The sequence below is a fragment of the Haematobia irritans genome, chromosome 1 (assembly GCF_050003625.1).
Source record: "Haematobia irritans isolate KBUSLIRL chromosome 1, ASM5000362v1, whole genome shotgun sequence".
NCBI classification, from domain to species: domain Eukaryota; kingdom Metazoa; phylum Arthropoda; class Insecta; order Diptera; family Muscidae; genus Haematobia; species Haematobia irritans.
Genome location: NC_134397.1, coordinates 215,442,485 through 215,461,739, shown reverse-complemented (window position 1 = coordinate 215,461,739; position 19,255 = coordinate 215,442,485). Strand labels below are relative to the sequence as shown.

At 34.8% G+C, this 19,255-nt stretch overlaps 1 protein-coding gene across 1 annotated transcript in view; it reads right to left on the bottom strand.

Annotated features, from left to right (window-relative positions):
- LOC142234749 (uncharacterized) overlaps positions 1-19,255 on the bottom strand; it is an 80,623-nt gene that overhangs the window by 46,053 nt on the left and 15,315 nt on the right. The window contains exon 4 of the mRNA XM_075305926.1: positions 2,081-2,781. Within this exon, the coding sequence (XP_075162041.1) occupies positions 2,081-2,781 (701 nt within the window). The remainder of the gene's footprint in view (positions 1-2,080; positions 2,782-19,255) is intronic.

Below are 19,255 nucleotides of genomic sequence, written 5' to 3'. Positions count from 1 at the left end.
CCACCGTATTCTCCAGATCTGGGCCTCTGAGCGACTTTTCTTGTTCTCACACCTCAAAAGAATGCTCGCAGGGAAAAAATTTGGCTGTAGTGAAGAGTTGATCGCCGAAACTGATGCCTATTTTGAGGCAAAACCGAAGGAGTACTACCAAAATGGTATCAAAAAATTGGGAGGTCGTTATAATCGTTGTATCGCTCTTGAAGGGAACTATGTTGAATAATAAAAACGAATTTTGACAAAAAAATATGTTTTTCTTTGTTAGACCGGATACGACTGAAATGTTGGGCATGGTATTAGTATACGGTCTCCATCAACCAAGTAAAACTTGATCCACATCGGTCGATAATTATATATAGCCCTCACATAAACCGATAACCAGATTTGGCTTGCGGAGACTCAAAGAGAAGCAAATTGAATCCGATCCGGATGAAATTTTGTATATGGTGTTGGTATATGGTCTCTAACAACACATCGATCCATAATTATATATAGCTTCCATATAAACAGATCCCCAGATTTGGTTTATGGATCCTCTAAGAGAAGCAAATTTCATCCGATACGGCCGAAATGTGGGACATGGTATTAGTATATGGTATCCAACAACCAAGTAAAAATTGGTCCACATCGGTAGATAATTATATATAGCCTCCATATAAACCGATTATATATAGCCCCCATTTAAACCGATCCCCAGATTTGACCTCCGGATACCAAGATTGATTGTCGAAAAACCAATGCACCCACAAAGAGTGACTGTTTGGTGCTGTTTATGGGCTGGCGGCATCATCGGGCCGTATTTTTTCCAAAATGAGGCCGGTCAGGCAGTTACTGTGAATGGTGTTCGCTATCGTGAGATGATAACTAACTTTTTATGGGTCGAATTAGATGTGGACGATATGTGCTTTCAGCAGGACGGTGTCACTTGCCACACAGCTAACGAAACAATGGCTCTTTTGCGCAACAAATTCAATGGCCGTGTTATCTCACGTAATGGCGATGTCAATTGGCCGCCAAGATCATGTGATTTGACACCGTTGGACTTTTTTCTTTGGGGTTATTTGAAAGAAAAGGTACGTCGATAAGCCAGCAACAATTCAAGAGCTAAAGGATGAGATAATTCGGCACATTAACGGCAAAGAACCTCCATTATGTCTTAGCGTCATCGAAAATTTGGACCATCGGATGAAGGTGTGCCACCGAGATCGCGGCGCCCATTTGGCCGATATTTTGTTCCATACATAATTGAGTAATACCAATATATCATAATAAAATAAAATTACAAAAATTTCCTAAATAGTTTGTGTTTTATTCAAAATCAACATCGGCCCTTGAAATTTTAACCACCCTTTAGTTTAGTCAATGCATGGTTTTAAGCTGAAATCAAAAACAACAAAATGATTGAAGAATAAACCAACAATAACAAAACAAAACGAAAAAATTTATTTCTATAGGAAATTCTGTCAATATTTTATTTCTATAGAAAATTTTTTCAGAATTTAATTACTGTAGAAAATTTTGTCAAAATTTTACTTTTATTGGAAATTTATGAAGCACCTCTTAGTTGGAGAGGAATATTTTGCACGATCTTCCAAAACATCAAGAATTCTATCAATCTACCAAACAGTAAAAAGTCTACGATTTTTGGTAGAATCGTGTTCATAATTGTATATAGCCCCCATATAAAGCGACCCCATTTTTCAATTCTGGCTTTATAATTACCGCACAAAAGTTCATATCGGTTCGTAATTATTTCTTCCCTATATATATATCGGTCAAGAACTGAATATATACGTATTTAATCGAACTTTCTTTTATCTACTATATATCCCGCATGGACTAACTGACAATTTAGAAGATGATGTTAAGAAGTTTTAAGATGCCTTGCCATCGGCCGTAACCCTAGTAATTCAATTTTGGAGGACCGTCTTTAGTAGAAGTTTCTACGCAATCCATGGCGGAGGGTACATAAGATTCGGCCTGGCCGAACTTACGGCCGTACGAGTATATATAGTTGTTTCTTAATTACATAGATGAATTTTATTAAATTTATTATTATACCAAACTAATATTACATACTTACTCATAGACAGATTTTGATAGATAGTTTTGTATCAGCATCGTGAAAAGATCACCTATCATAAATAGAATATTTTTGAAACGAAATGCAAATCCATTACCATTGGGGCTTAAATTCAACATTGATATGATATTGTAGGATATTTCAAATGGATTTCCAATTAATTTCATTATTGGTGTCACGGGTATGTTAGGCCACAGCAATGCCATAGGACAATCGAAATGTTCAGCCAAACCGGTAAAATAATCACCGAACATATAACCATACAGCATCAAATCGAATTTATTTCCACGATTGTTTCTTAATTCTAACATTTTAGGGTCATCTAAAGTTTCGGCCAATGAAACTGTTATATTCTTAAGAAGATACCAAAAGTCCATAATATGTGAAATTCCCGACTTTTGGGTTGCATTCACGGCACCATTCATATCGAAAAGACCTTTATCGAGTCTTATGTAGGTCATGCTAGGATGTAGCCATTCGGATTTGAGAGGGAGAACAGAGATCACAGTCACATTATGATTATATACGGCCATTGCCTTGACCACAGCCATTTGAATGATTAAATGTGAAGGACTGGCAGATGGAAGAAATGCCAGAATATTTGCCCCATGAGCCGACGAGGCTAAAAATATTATACCCGCACATAATATCGCAGATACACCGTTACGATGACAAACCATTTTCTTTTTTTTTATATATATATATTTTGTAATTTAATCTAAACGACCATGGTCACGCAAACCATCGATAGCAAAGTCTCAATGAAACTGATTCTATTTCAGATTGTTACTCTAGCTAATATACCTTCTGCATAATGTAGTAAGTATACACAGATAAAAATAAGTTTGATAACCAATAACTTTTTTTTTTTGGAAAACCAACGACAAAATTTGTTAATTTTCCTGCAACAAATTCATTTGTAATTATACCCTGCGCCACACTGTGGAACAGGATATTATAAGTTAGTGCATATGTTTGCAACACTCAGAAGGAGACGCGATAGACACATGGTGTCTTTGGCAAAAATGCTCAGGGTGGGCTCCTGAGTCGATATAGCCATGTCCGTCTGTCCGTGAACATATTTTTGTAATCAAAATCTAGGTCGCAGTTTTAGTCCAATCGACTTCAAACTTGGCACAAGTATGTGTTTTGGCTCAGAATAGAACTCTATTGATTTTGGAAGAAATCGGTTCAGATTTAGATATAGCTCCCATATATGTCTTTCGCCCGATATGCACTTATATGGACCCAGAAGCCAGAATTTTACCCTGATTTGCTTGAAATTTTGCACAACCATAACACTTGGTCGTATAGTCAAGTGTGCAAAATTTGATTGAAATCGGTTCAGATTTAGATATAGCCCCCATATATATCTTTCGCCCTATAATGACTAATACGGTCCCAGAAGGCAGAGTTTTACCCCAATTTGTTTGAAATTTTGCACAGGGAGCACAAGTAGTAGTGTAGTCAAGTGTGCCAAATTTTATTGAAATCGGTTCAGATTTAGATATAGCTCCCATATATAGCTTTCGCCCGATTTAGACTCATATGACCACAGTGGCCAATCTTTTACTCCGATTTAGTTGAAATTTTGCACAGGGAGTAGAATTAGCATTGTAGCTATGCGTGCCAAATTTGGTTGAAATCAGTTCAGATTTAGATATAGCTCCCATATATAGCATTCGCCCGATTTACACTCATATGACCACAGTGCCAATTTTTAACTCCGATTTAGTTGAAATTTTGTACAGGGAGTAAAATTAGCATTGTTTCTATGCGTGCCAAATTTGGTTGAAATCGGTTCAGATTTAGATATAGCTCCCATATATATGTTTTTCCTATTTGGACAACAATGGTCAAAATACCAAAATTTTCCTTGTAAAATCACCACTGCTTAGTCCAAAAGTTTTAAAAATGACTCTAATTTACCTAAGCTTCTAATACATATATATAAATCATAAATCTAATACATATATATAAATCATATACAATAAATCATAAATAAACTTTTGCAAAGTTTCCTTAAAATTGCTTCAGATTTAAATATTTCCCATATTTATACCCTTCACCACTACTGTGGTACAGGGTATAATTAGTTTGTGCATTTGTATGTAACGCCAAGAAATAGTGGTCATAGACCCATCTTTTAGTATACCGATCGGCTTAGAATTAAATTCTGAGTCGATTTAGCGATGTCCGTCTGTCTGTCTGTCCGTCTGTATGTATATGTAATTTTGTGCACAACGTACAGGTCGCAATTTAATTCCGATCGTCCGCAATTTTGGCACAGGGCCGTTTCTGGGACAGAGACAACCGCTATTGGTTTTGGAAAAAATCGGTTCAGATTTAGATATAGCTGCCATATATATTTATCCCCGATTTGGTCATAGTTAGCGTGTTTATCAAACGATTTTCTTGAAATACCGTACATCCAAATATTTTATGAATCTCGGAAATCTTGCAAAATATCAGCCAAATCGGTTCAGATTTAGATATAGCTCCCATATATATCTTTCGTCCGATTTAGACTCATATGACCACAGAGGCCAAAGTTTACTACCGATCTTCGTGAAATTTTGCACAGAAGATAGAATTGACATTCTTCCAATGCTTGATAAATTTGATTGAAATCGGTTCAAATTTAGATATAGCTCCCATATATATCTTTCGTCCGATGTGAACTTATATGGCCACAAAAGCCAGAGTTTTGCCGTGATTTGCTTCAAATTTTGCACAAGAGGTACGTTTAATAGTATGGTTAAGTGTGTCAAATTAAGTTAAAATCGGTTCAGATTTAGATATAGCTAACATATATATCTTTCGCCCGATTTGGACGTATATGGTCTCAAAAGCCAGAGTTTTACCCTGACTTACTTCAAATTTTGCACAAGCGGTACTTTTAACGATACTATTGTATATACCAAATATGGTCAAAATCGATCCAGATTTAGATATAGCTCCCATATATATCTTTCGTCCGATTTGAACTTATATGGCCTCAAAATACAGGGTTTTGCCGTGATTTGCTTCAAATTTCGCACAAGGAGTACGTTTAGTAGTATCGGTAATTGTGCCAAATTTGGTTGAAATCGGTTCAGATTTAAATATGGCTCCCATATATATCTTCCGTCCGATTTGCACCCAACTCCCAGAGTTGGGGAAATATGGTAGACTGTTACACATTTTAGACCCATTTTCAATGGAAGTGTCCTCCAATTAATTGGATAGCATTAGCCGATTTAAATTTTAATTCTAGAGATTTTGTAGAAGTAAAAAAATTGTCTCCTTTATGTTATATAGCTTCCAGAAAATGTGAAGTAGTTGAGATGGTAACACAAATTTTGGCCTACATAGGGGTGAAGGGTATAATATAGTCGGCCCCGCCCGACTTTAGACTTTACTTACTTGTTTTTACTAACATTGTGTTCCACCCTAGTGCATTACCCGACTTAAATTTTGAATCTATAGATTTTGTAGAAGTCTATCAAATTCTGTCCAGATCGAGTGATATTTAAATGTATGTATTTGGGACAAAACTTTATATATAGCCCTCAACACATTTGACGGATGTGATATGATATCGAAAATTTAGATCTACAAAGTGGTGCAGGGTATAATATAGTCGGCCCCGCCCGACTTTAGACTTTACTTACTTGTTTTAATAAACATTATTACAAATAAGTTGTTAGTAATCCTTGCCATCAGAAGGCAACAAATAGTTTGTGTTCTCAACAACCTAATTTCTAAGTAATTTGGTGAGCACCAAACATTACAAAATATTTGTTGTTGAACGTGACGATTAACCCTCAACAAATATTTTGGAATTTGAACGAAAATATTTGCATATGGTTTGTTGAACATCTAATTTATGATCTGTAACAAATTTATTGGTGTCTTTAACAAAAATGTGATTTGCTTGCGTTTGTGGATAAGCAAAAAAAAATGTTTTTTTTTTTTTTTTTTTTTTAACAAATATTTCCAGAAAATTTCAAGTAAATCGGAGTAGTTTAGATTTTGCTCTATTGGTTTATAAAAGGGACAACCCCTTCCACGATCAAATATCGACATAAAAATATTTCACGTTTGTCGTTCAGAGACACCCTTAAACTTCCCTGAAATTTCAAGAAAATCAAGAAAATTTTCTCCATTATTCAAAATGTTGGGTAAGAGCACATTTTGAATAAATACCTCATATTCAATAGACAAATTTGTTGAGCATCAGCAGTTTTTACATACAAGTAAAGTTGTTAATATTTATTTGCGGTTATTTTTTTGTGTGTAGCCTATCAATTAAATATCGTTATTAATTGACGCCCCTATTTCGACAACTCAGCTTTAGTCTTTATGCTATCTCAACTTTACATTCACAATGAAATATTTGATAATTTCTCCATAGACCCTATATTATATAGATGGTTCATCCGTGTCAAACGATGTTTGATAGATCCGAAGATTAAGAATAAACGAAGAAAATAAGAGCACGCTTACATACCCTTTCTGTAGTTTGCCAATTTTACACAAAATTAGAACCTTTATGATGCACCAGTGGATTTATAAATAAATTAATATATTAAAAGTTAATATTTGAACAAAAAATTGTGACCAAAACCGCGAAAATACGAAATTTAATTTTGAGCAGCTTTGCTCTTTACGAACAACACAAAAGCAAATGCACGAAGCCACCGTGGTGCAATGGTTAGCATGCCCGCCTTGCATACACAAGGTCGTGGGTTCGATTCCTGCTACGGCCGAACACCAAAAAGTTTTTCAGCGGTGGATTATCCCACCTCAGTAATGCTGGTGGCATTTCTGAGGGTTTCAAAGCTTCTCTAAGTGGTTTCACTGGAATGTGGAACGCCGTTCGGACTCGGCTATAAAAAGGAGGTCCCTTGTCATTGAGCTTAACATGGAATCGGGCAGCACTCAGTGATAAGAGAGAAGTTCACCACTGTGGTATCACAATGGACTGAATAGTCTAAGTGAGCCTGATACATCGGGCTGCCACATAACCTAACCTAACCTAACCTAAATGCACGAAAATTAATGTTTGGAACTGACTGTTTACGAAAAAATCAAAACGAAATGTCAGAAAATTAATTTTTCGACCTGATATATATTTTTTTAAGAGACAACTGGATCATCTATATAATATAGGATCTATGAATTTCTCTATCTTCCTCTCTCTCTCTCTCTTCTCTATATCGACCTTTAATTGTTAATAGTAATGCTCTCAACCGTTTGATAATCAAATCCCAAATTTTATTTTCAAACATCACCATTTGTATTTTTGTTATAATGAAACTTTTAAATATGAATTAAGCAAAGTCATCGTGAAGAGCTTTGATCACAAAACAAAAAAATAAGTTTTGTGTGTGTGTGTGTTTTTCTATAAAAATTTTAAAATCTTACAAAATGTTACCTATTATGTTAATAGTGACAAGGAAAAGTACGCAAATTTAACAAGTGTATACAGCAGTAAGTTCGGCGGGGCCAAATCTCAAATACCCACCACCATGAATCAAATATTATAGTTTCCTTTGAAATTTCAGGGATGTCTGATAGATATTCTCCGAAATAGAGCAGTTCAACTAGTACACTTTCCGAAAATAAATCTGAAGATTTTTTACCTATGAAGACTATATCAGAATCTGGAACCATAAGAACCATTTATTTCCATTTATTTAAGCAACTCAAAACCTTTAAATGGCCAAATTAACGAATTACAATGTAATTGTTGTTTGTGTTTTAGAGGAATGATTAACATCTCTTGTAGGTGTGCAACACTGAAAAAAACAGTGAATCCACCAGGAAGAAACCTTTCTGTTAATTTGAGAAAATTTTGAATATTTTTAATTAAACAGTATTACAAACGCTGGATCACGCCGATGTCATAATAAAAAGTAAACATTTTTCGACAAATTCAAGAAATAGACATAATTATTATATATATATATATATATATATATATATATATATATATATATATATATATATATATATATATATATATATATATATATATATATATATATATATATATATATATATATATATATATATATATATATATATATATATATATATATATATATATATATATATATATAAAGGGTGATTCTTTTGAGGTTAGGATTTTCATGCATTAGTATTTGACAGATCACGTGGGATTTCAGACATGGTGTCAAAGAGAAAGATGCTCAGTATGCTTTGACATTTCATCATGAATAGACTTACTAACGAGCCACAACGTCGAATTTTCAGTGAATGGGCCCTAGAAAAGTTGGCAGAAAATCCGCTTTTTTATCGACAAATTTTGTTCAGCGATGAGGCTCATTTCTGGTTGAATGGCTACGTAAATAAGCAAAATTGCCGCATTTGGAGTGAAGAGCAACCAGAAGCCGTTCAAGAACTGCCCATGCATCCCGAAAAATGCACTGTTTGGTGTGGTTTGTACGCTGGTGGAATCATTGGACCGTATTTTTTCAAAGATGCTGTTGGACGCAACGTTACGGTGAATGGCGATCGCTATCGTTCGATGCTAACAAACTTTTTGTTGCCAAAAATGGAAGAACTGAACTTGGTTGACATGTGGTTTCAACAAGATGGCGCTACATGCCACACAGCTCGCGATTCTATGGCCATTTTGAGGGAAAACTTCGGAGAACAATTCATCTCAAGAAATGGACCGGTAAGTTGGCCACCAAGATCATGCGATTTGACGCCTTTAGACTATTTTTTGTGGGGCTACGTCAAGTCTAAAGTCTACAGAAATAAGCCAGCAACTATTCCAGCTTTGGAAGACAACATTTCCGAAGAAATTCGGGCTATTCCGGCCGAAATGCTCGAAAAAGTTGCCCAAAATTGGACTTTCCGAATGGACCACCTAAGACGCAGCCGCGGTCAACATTTAAATGAAATTATCTTCAAAAAGTAAATGTCATGGACCAATCTAACGTTTCAAATAAAGAACCGATGAGATTTTGCAAATTTTATGCGTTTTTTTTTTAAAAAAAGTTATCAAGCTCTTAACAAATCACCCTTTACATATATATATATATATATATATATATATATATATATATATATATATATATATATATATATATATATATATATATATATATATATATATATATATATATATATATATATATATATATATATATATATATATATATATATATATATATATATATATATATATATGAAGTGTGTTTACGGACAGACGGACAGGCGGACATGGTTATATCGACTCAGGAGCCCACCCTGAGCATTTTTGCCAAAGGCACCATGTGCCTATCTCGTCTCCTTCTGGGTGTTGCAAACATATGCACTAACTTATAATACCCTGTTCCACAGTGTGGCACAGGGTATAAAAATGGAGTTCAAAATAGCATGAATGTCTTTAGTGACATATGAAGTTCATGATTAACACATTTGTAACATAGTAAAATTTACAAATTTAAAGAAATACTGAACTATTTTGTGGAAGACACGAATTTGGTTGTTGTTGTTGTTGTAGCCCTTTGGAGTTGGTATTTTCGAGTTTTTCGGGAAATAAGCATACTCCAAATGGGGGTTTGCAGTCCTTGGACAGGGTTGAAAACCCTGTGTCTGCCCCGGGCCGTAGACCCGACTGCAACGAGGGCGGACACGAATTTTGTTGGCTTTAGTGAAATAGACAGTTCACTTTTTTTTGTTTTGAGTGAAGAAAATTATGAAATAACGCCTTGATTTGAAATCTAAAATCTGTAGATTTTCATACCCATTATTTAAATGATTACGATAAGTAAAATTTGGAAATTTTACATTTAGTTTCAAGCAATTTTCATGATCAATGCGCCTTCTATACCCTCAAGAAGTGAAATCGGTCTATATGGAGGCATTACCAAGGTTAGGTTAGGTTAGGTGGCAGCCCGATGTATCAGGCTCACCTAGACTATTCAGTACATTGTGATACCACCATTAGCGTAGCTAGACGATTTTCCTAGGGGGGGCTATAGCCCCCCTAGCTAAAAATTTATAGACTGAACTTATAGGTTCAATTAATGTTTTATTTCATAAAATTGAATAAAAAATTAGACATCAAAATAACTCGACAATTAATTTATAATAAAGCAACTAAAAGCAGTTCCACACTTTTCCCAGCAAAAAAATTTTGAGTTGTTCTAAAGGCACAACTTTAAAAGTACTTCCAAAAATGTCCTCAATTATTTTAACTACACAGGAAGTTTTTTTACTTCATTTTTTTCATATTTTAATGTGTAATTTTTTGTTTCTTTTTTTTCAAATAGTTTAAAAAAAAGAGTAAGAATAAATAAATTGGTACAAATTTTATTCAAATTTTGCCACAAAACTGCTAAATCCATTATAGAAAAATCGATAATTTTGGAAATTATTCGAGGAAAAACGTTTCAAACAAGCGTCATTATGCATTAAAAATCATAAAAAAGTATAAAAATTATTTATTTGGGAAAATATCACAAAATTTTTTAATGTTGCAAATTCATTACAACGGCTGTTGAAACGGCCGCCAATTTTGCACTACTTCTAGACCCAAAAAGAACATTTTCACTACTTTTTTGGCGACGCTTTTTCGCAGCATTATTAAGATATTAATTTATGAAAGAAGAGTTTTAATATAAATTACTATTTTTTAATTGACTAAACTAAATCAATCATAAGTTCAACCACAGCTTTATTTCATAAATATCTGACTTCAAACATTGCCATCGGCAACTGCTATCACAACCCAAGTAATTCGATTGTTCATGAAAGTCTTTAGCGGAACTTTGTGCGATTGTATATACATGTTTAATTTTTATAAAAATTAAAAAAAAACTATTGACATTTATTGAAAAATGGAAAATCATAAATAGAGTTTCAAATTCTGGGGGGGGGGGCTAAAATTTTTCTGGGGGGTCTAAGCCCCCTCCCCAGATGCCTTCCTACGCTTATGAATACCACATTGGTGAACTTCTCTCTTATCACTGAGTGCTGCCCGATTCCATGTTAAGCTAAATGACAAGGGACCTCCTTTTTATAGCCGAGTCCGAACGGCGTTCCACATTGCAGTGAAACCACTTGGAGAAAAACTTTTTGAAGTTCGATCGAAGCAGAAATCGAACCCACGACCTTGTGTATACAAGGCGGGCATGCTAACCATTGCACCACGGTGGCTCCCAGGCATTACCAAATGGACCGATAAAAACTTAATCCGATACACGTTTTTGTGAGCCTAAAATACCAGAATATTTACAATTTCAGGCAAATCGGATAAAATCTACGGTTTCTAGAAACCCAAGGAATTAAATCGGGAAATCGTTCTTATGGGGACTATACTAAAATATCACCGTTTATGGCCCGAAAATACCTCTAGATTTCCAATTTCAGGCAAATTGGATAAAAACTACGGATTCTAGAAGCCCTAAAAGTAAAATCGGGAAATCGGTCTATAAGGCGGCTATACCAAAACATGGACTTATACCCACCATTTTCAGCACACATCTTTATGGTCCTAAAATACCTCCAGATTTCCAATTTCAGACAAATTGGATAAAAATTATGGTTTCTATAAGCCCAAGACCCCAAATCGGGAGGTCGGTTTATATGGAGACCATACCAAACCATGGACCGATTCCCACCATTTTTGGCACACCTCTTTATGGTTATAAAATACCTCTAGGTTTAAAATTTCTGGTAAATTGAATAAAAACTGCGGATTCTAGAAGTCCAAGAAGTAAAATCGTGAGATTGGTCTATATGGGGGCTATACCAAAACGTGGACCTATACTCACCATTTTTGGCACACCTCTTTATGGTTCTAAAATACCGCTAGATTTCCAATTTCTGGCAAATTGGATAAAAACTACGATTTCTATATGCCCAAGACCCCAAATCGGGAGGTGGGTTTATATGGGGACTATATCAAAACCTGGACCGATATAGCCCATCTTCAAACTTGACCTGCCTGCAGACAAAAGACAAGTTTGTGAAAATTTTCAGCACGATTGCTTCATTATTGAAGACTGTAGCGTGATTACAACAGACAGCCAGCCAGCCAGACAGACAGACGGACATGGTTATATCGTCTTAGAATTGCTCCCTGATCAAGAATATGTATACTTTATACAGTCGGAAATCGATATTTCGATGTGTTACAAACGGAATGTCAAACTTATTACACCCCCGTCATCATTCTATAGTGGTGGGTATAAAAACAGCGAACAAACTTTCGATTAAATTTAGAAAATTTTTAATATTTAAAAAAAATTTAACTAATTTTAACTAAAATTTTTGACAAATTCAAGATAATTAATTAAGTTTTTTTTCACTTGTTAAAGAAAATTTTGAACTTTGAAGGAAAAAATTGGAGTTCAAAACTGCAAGAATGTCTTTAGTGGCATACGATGTTCATAATGAACGCATTTCTAGTAAAATTTACAAATTTAAAGTAATAATGAGCTATGTTGTGAGAAATACGTTTTTTGGTTAAAAGTACGCAAAAAATGATTAGAGTCAAGGAAACTTTCTCCAAACATAATAATTCCATGAACTAAAATAAAGTTAAATTGGCTTTAGTGAAATAGAGAGTTTACCTTTTTTTGAGTGTATAAACAATGATCATGAACCATTTCAATGATCAAATGTCAAATGGACTAGCTGATGGTACAAATTCCAGTATATTAGCTCCCTTCATTGGTGCCAAGAACAGAATACTTACCCAGCAAAAGCTCTCATTACCCGGTAAGCTTGTAGGTAAGCCAATTTAAAAACCAATAACCAGTTATTAATTGACATCGCTCCGGATTACATTTATACACGCATGTCCTAGGAGGAAAGTACTTCTCCCCAGGCATACCTTCGGCCATGAAATAAGCAGTGCTTTTAAAGCATATAATCACCTAATATGTAATCACTTATTCGTAGATATACCAAAGATTGCAAATCTCGAAAATATTGACTTCTCTAGCCGATTACAATGGATCAAAATATGTCGAGTAATGGTGTAATATGAGCACTACTTGAATAGAAACGAATATTGCAGAAATAGACAAAAATGTAACAAATCATCTAAATAAGTTTACACGCAAATTAATTTCACACTTAAAATAGAAATAAAAGTGGGTTGTTTAAGGGAGTTTGATTCGTGTTATACGTTATAATAAACCTAATAGACCACATTAGGTTCGAAAACTACTAAAGATGGATTTTAATTCCCTTTTTTATAAGGCAAATGGCAGTTGAGATCTAGTTAAAGTCGATTTGGGGAATGCGGTATAATAAAGCATTTATTTAAAACATACTATGGTAATGTCATTAATTTAAAAACACAATTATTAAGAAATATTCGTGAAGAATATTCCTTAACTTTTTGAGTTTTTTAAGTAAATGCTCAATTATTTGAATAATTATACCTAATGATACCATCATTTATTTTATTGAGAATAACAATTCGAAAATTATCAAGAAGTATTTATTATTGTCATTACAAGCTATTCATTATAAATCACCGCAATGTAATGCAATGTGTAATGACAGCTTTACTCCTGGTAATGCAAATTGTAATGAGATTTGGTTACCTAGTTTTCGCTGGGTATACATAATACTTACGAAAAATGTATAAGATGGCAACCACATATCTTCTGATTGAGTATCTTCTTTGTATTTATTGTTTATTCCCTATCAATGGTTTATACATTTTATTATCAACAATTGCCAGTCATTCTCTACGACAATCAGCTAGCTCTCTTTATGATTTCTCAGATTAACTCTCAGCCGGAAAAGTTAAATTTTCTCTTCCAATGTGGTCGAGCCCCCATATGTGTGAGAGTCTCATATTCTGATTGGTTGTTTCATTAGATAGCTGCTATATGCAATGGTAAAAATTGTTTTTGTTTCCAATTTTGGGTAACACGTTGGCTGATAAGTCCCCGGTCTAACAAAGAAAAACACATTTTTTTGTCAAAATTCGTTTTTAATATTATTCAACATAGTTCCCTTCGAAAGCGATACAACGATTATAACGACCTTCCAATTTTTTGATACCATTTTGGTAGTACTTCTTCGGTTTTGCCTCAAAATAGACCTCAGTTTCGGCGATCACCTCTTCATTGCAGCCAAATGTTTTCCCTGCGTGCATCCTTTTGAGGTCTGAGAACAAGAAAAAGTCGCTGAGGGCCAGATCTAGAGAATACGTTGGGTGGGGAAGCACTTCGAAGTCCAATTCATAAATTTTTGCCATCGTTCTCAATGACTTGTGGCACGGTGCGTTGTCTTGATGGAACAACACTTTTTTCTTCTTCATATGGGCCGTTTTGTCGCGATTTCGACCTACAAACGCTCCAATAACACCATATAATAGTCACTGTTGATGGTTTTTCCCTTATCACGATAATCGATACAAATTATTCCATGCGCATCCCAAACAACAGAGGCCATTACTTTGCCAGCGGACTTTTGAGTCTTTCCACGCTTCGGAGACGGTTCACCGGTCGCTGTCCATTCAGCCGACTGTCGATTGGACTCAGGAGTGTAGTGATGGAGCAATGTTTCAACCATTGTCACATATCGACTGAAAAACTCGGGTGTATTACGAGTTAACAGCTGCAAACACCGCTCAGAATCATCAACACGTTGTTGTTTTTGATCAAATGTGAGCTCGCGCGCCACCCATTTTGCACAGAGCTTCCCCATATCCAAATATTGATGAATGGTATGACCAACACGTTCCTTTGATATCTTTAAGGCCTCTGCTATCTCGATCAACTTCATTTTACGGTCATTCCAAATCATTTTGTGGATTTTTTTGATATTTTCGTCGGTAACCAGCTCTTTCGGGCGTCCACTGCGTTCACCGTCCTCCGTGCTCATTTCACCACGCTTGAATTTTGCATACCACTCAATTATTGTTAATTTCCCTGGGGCAGAGTCCGGAAACTCATTATCAAGCCATGTTTTTACTTCCACCGTATTTTTTCCTTCAGAAAACAGTATTTTATCAAAACACGAAATTCCTTTTTTTCCATTTTTTTCACAATAACAAAAGTTGCTTCACAAAAGACGCTCTATCTCACAAACTAATTGACTTACAGACGTCAAATTTTGACACGAATCATTTGAAGGTTGGTACTATATAAAAATAATATGCATTTAATACTAGCGACGCCATCTATGTGTCAGACCGGGGACTTATCAGCCAACCTGTTATGTGCATAGGGAATGCACCCTGTGAGCTAAAATACCCAATTTTTATGGCGTGACTATGTTCTGTGTTTAATGAAAATACCAAGTAGGCCGAAAAATTTAGTTTAAATAAAATTAACGTCGAACCGATGACCCCATCGTCCGACATAAGATTAGCCCAATCAGATATCGAAATACAAATAAGAGCTAAAGACGACGGAGTCCCACCAAAACTACACAGAATCTTCTTCTGGTTCAATACAAAATCTATGGACTAATAATAGTAAATTTCACCAAATTTATTGCATCAATAGATATGACATCTTCAATTCTGCAAAGTGTTCTTGGCAATCAAAGTATCGCAAGAAGGTAAAAATCTTTGAATCCAAGCAAAATTTTTTTTAGTGTAGGCACTAGATTGACCGCAACTTATATGGGGCAAAAAAATGTCGGAATCTTGTTCGCTTTAACCCCACAAAACGAATCCCCTTTCCAAATATTGGGATAGCCAAAATTTGAGGCCGATTAAACGACGTTAACACGTGCCGCCCGTCGCTCAAAATTTGAAAAAAAAAAACACGAATTTTTTGGCCAAAAAGTTTAGCGGCACGTGTTAACGTCGTTTAATCGGGTTCAAATTTTGGCTATCCCAATATCTGGAAAGGGGATTCGTTTTATGGGGTCAAGACGAACAAGATTCCGACATTTTTTTGCCCCATATAAGTTGCGGTCACTCTAGTAGGCACATTTTTAAACAAATCAATGTTATTATCGTTGTTTGGAGTATTATGAGGTACTCTATTATTTCTATATAATTCATGTCATTGTAACAAATCAAAGTGGATTAAAAAGAAATCAGTTAATTTCATTCTTCATACACTTGGAGAAAATATTTTGAAGTTTATAAAAGAGTTTATTTCTCAAGAGAAAAAAAATTTAGGTTGCAAAAAATTCAACTACGCTACCTTGTACACTTAAAAAAATATTGTCGTACAGCCAAAGATTTTGTGTTTTTAAAATACGAATGCGAATTTTGTTTAGAATAGAAAACGTATTTCTCTGATATAACATTTTCTTTGGTCAAAAGTCGATGAACTTTTCAATGAAGTGGTTTTGTCCTGAAAGTTAAGTGATTCGACTTAAAAATTGGTTTCTTAAAATGAATAAAATTGACTAAGGGCAACGTGGCTTTAATAATTCTGAAAAAATAAAAATTAATGAAAATAGTTTTTAAATTTGTTGACTTTTTGCATCATTATTAAAAAGCAAAACAAAAACCTTTAAGATATTTTATTTTAAAGATATTATTTACAAAACATAAAATAATTTCCACTCGAAGTCGAATCCGAATTTGGAAATTTAAGTTGTCGTTAACAAATTTTTACGGAACTTTGGTAAATCATGAAGAAAACATGTATATACAGCAGTAAGTTCGGCCGGGCCGAATCTTAAATACCCACTACCATGAACCAAATATTAGGGTTTCCTTTGAAATTTCAGGAGGGCTTGAGGACTTGAGGACACTTCCCGTAGATAAATTTAAAGATTTCACCTATGAGGACTATATCAGATTCTGGATTTATAAGAACCGTTTTTGTTTGAGTTTTAGAGGGATCATTAACATCTCTTGTAAGTGTGCAAGAAAATTATAAAATAACGTCTTTATTTGAAATCTTAAATCTGTAGATTTTCACCCGAGAAGTAAAATCTGGAAATATTACATTGAGTTTCAAGCAATTTTCATGATCAGTGCGCCTTCTTACCCTCAAGAAGTGAAGTCGGTCTATATAGAGGCATTACCAAATGGACCGATAAAAACTTAATCCGATACACGTTTTTGTGAGCCTAAAACGCCAGAATATTTACAATTTCAGGCAAATCGGATAAAAACTACTAAAACCCAAGGAGTTATATCGGGAGATCGTTCTTATGGGGGCTATACTAAAATATGGACCGATATTCACCGTTTTCGGCACACCTCTTTATGGCCCGCAAATACCTCTAGATTTCCAATTTCAGGCAAATTGGATAAAAACTTCGGATTCTAAAAGCCCAAGAAGTAAAATCGGGACACTGGTCTATATGGGGACTATACCAAAACGTGGACCGATACTCACAATTTGTGGCACACCTCTTTGTGGTCCTAAAATACCTATAAATTTCCAATTTCTGGCAAATTGTGTATAAACTACGGATTCTATAAACCCAAGATGTAAAATCGGGAGATCGGTCTATATGGGGGCTATACCAAAATATGGAACGATACGGACCATTTTTGGCACACCTTTTGATGATCCTCAAATACCTCTAGATTTTCAATTTCAGGCAAATTGGATAGAAACTACGGTTTCAATAAGCCCAAGACCCCAAATCGGGAGGTCGGTTTATATGGGGAACATACCAAAACATGGACCGATGCTCACCATTTTTGGCACACCTCTTTACGATTCTAAAGTACCTCTTGATTTCCAATTTCACGCAAATTGAATAAAAACTGCGGTTTCTATAAGCCCAAGAAATAAAATCGGGAGATCGGTCTATATGGGGAATATACCAAAATATGGACCGATACTCACAATTTTTGGCACACGTATTTGTGGTCCTACAATACCTCTAGATTTCCACTTTCAGGTATATTGAATAAAAACTACGGTTTCTATAAGCCCAAGAAGTAAAATCGGGATATCGGTCTCTATGGGGGCTATACCAAAACATGGACCAATACTCACCATTTTTGGCACACCTCTTTATGGTCATAAAATACATCTAGATTTCAAATTTCAGGCAAATTGGATAAAAACTACGATTTCTATAAGCCCAAGACCCCAAATCGGGAGATCGGTTTATATGGGGACTATATCAAAACCTGGACCGATATAGCCCATCTTCGAACTTGACCTGCCTGCAGACAAAAGAGGAGTTTGTGCAAAATTTCAGCACGATTCTTCATTATTGAAGACTGTAGCGTGATTACAACAGATAGACAGCCAGACAGACAGACAGACGGACATCGTTATAACGTCATAGAATTTCTCCCTAATCAAGAATATATATATATATATATATATATATATATATATATATATATATATATATATATATATATATATATATATATATATATATATATATATATATATATATATATATATATATATATATATATATATATATATATATATATATATATATACTAGCGTAACCCGGCCCGCTTCGCTGCGCCTTCCGAAGCATATTTGGAGGAATATTTTGCGTTAACTTAGTCAACTATATCCTTGGTGCTGAAAACAAATTCGAAAAGATTTGAATTCTTTTAAACAAATCGGACTACTTGATTTTTCGTTTATAGGTGCAAATACGGCGGGAGAGGGTGTACCTTCTTCTATATTTCTTCTATATTTCTTGTGAATTTTAAGTGTGGTTTGTCAAGGAAAGGTATCCTTCTCCTCAACATATCTGAAAATTATGCTCTATATTATAATAACATACAAAGAATTACTGTTTCCCATCCAATAAATCGGAAAAAGCAAAAATAGTAACAAATTTTACCACATTAACATTTGCTAAATTTTGGAAAATGATGCACCCTCTACGTTGGCTGCCAACGATCTTTACTAAAAAGAAGTCTGGCAGAAGCCTGTGCACAAATCATAAAACTATGTACCGAGTTCCCATTTACGGACAACCCTCTACTTTCAATTTAAGAAAAAAAAAAAAAACGGACAAAAGGGAACCCTCGCCCCACCTTCGCTCCACTCCGACCTGATATCGGACTATCACGTACCCTATATTAATTTCGCAACTACTCAATGGTCCCTATAAATTCTATCGAAGTAAATCGACAAAGTTTATTTCAATTTTCCCCTTCCCCAACCAGATATCGAAAAATCATATACTAATTTAAAAATCATGTATAAATTTAATCACCTCCTCCCACGTTCCCTGTAAATTTCAAGTAGATCGGCGATGTTCAAATTTTGCTCTATTGTT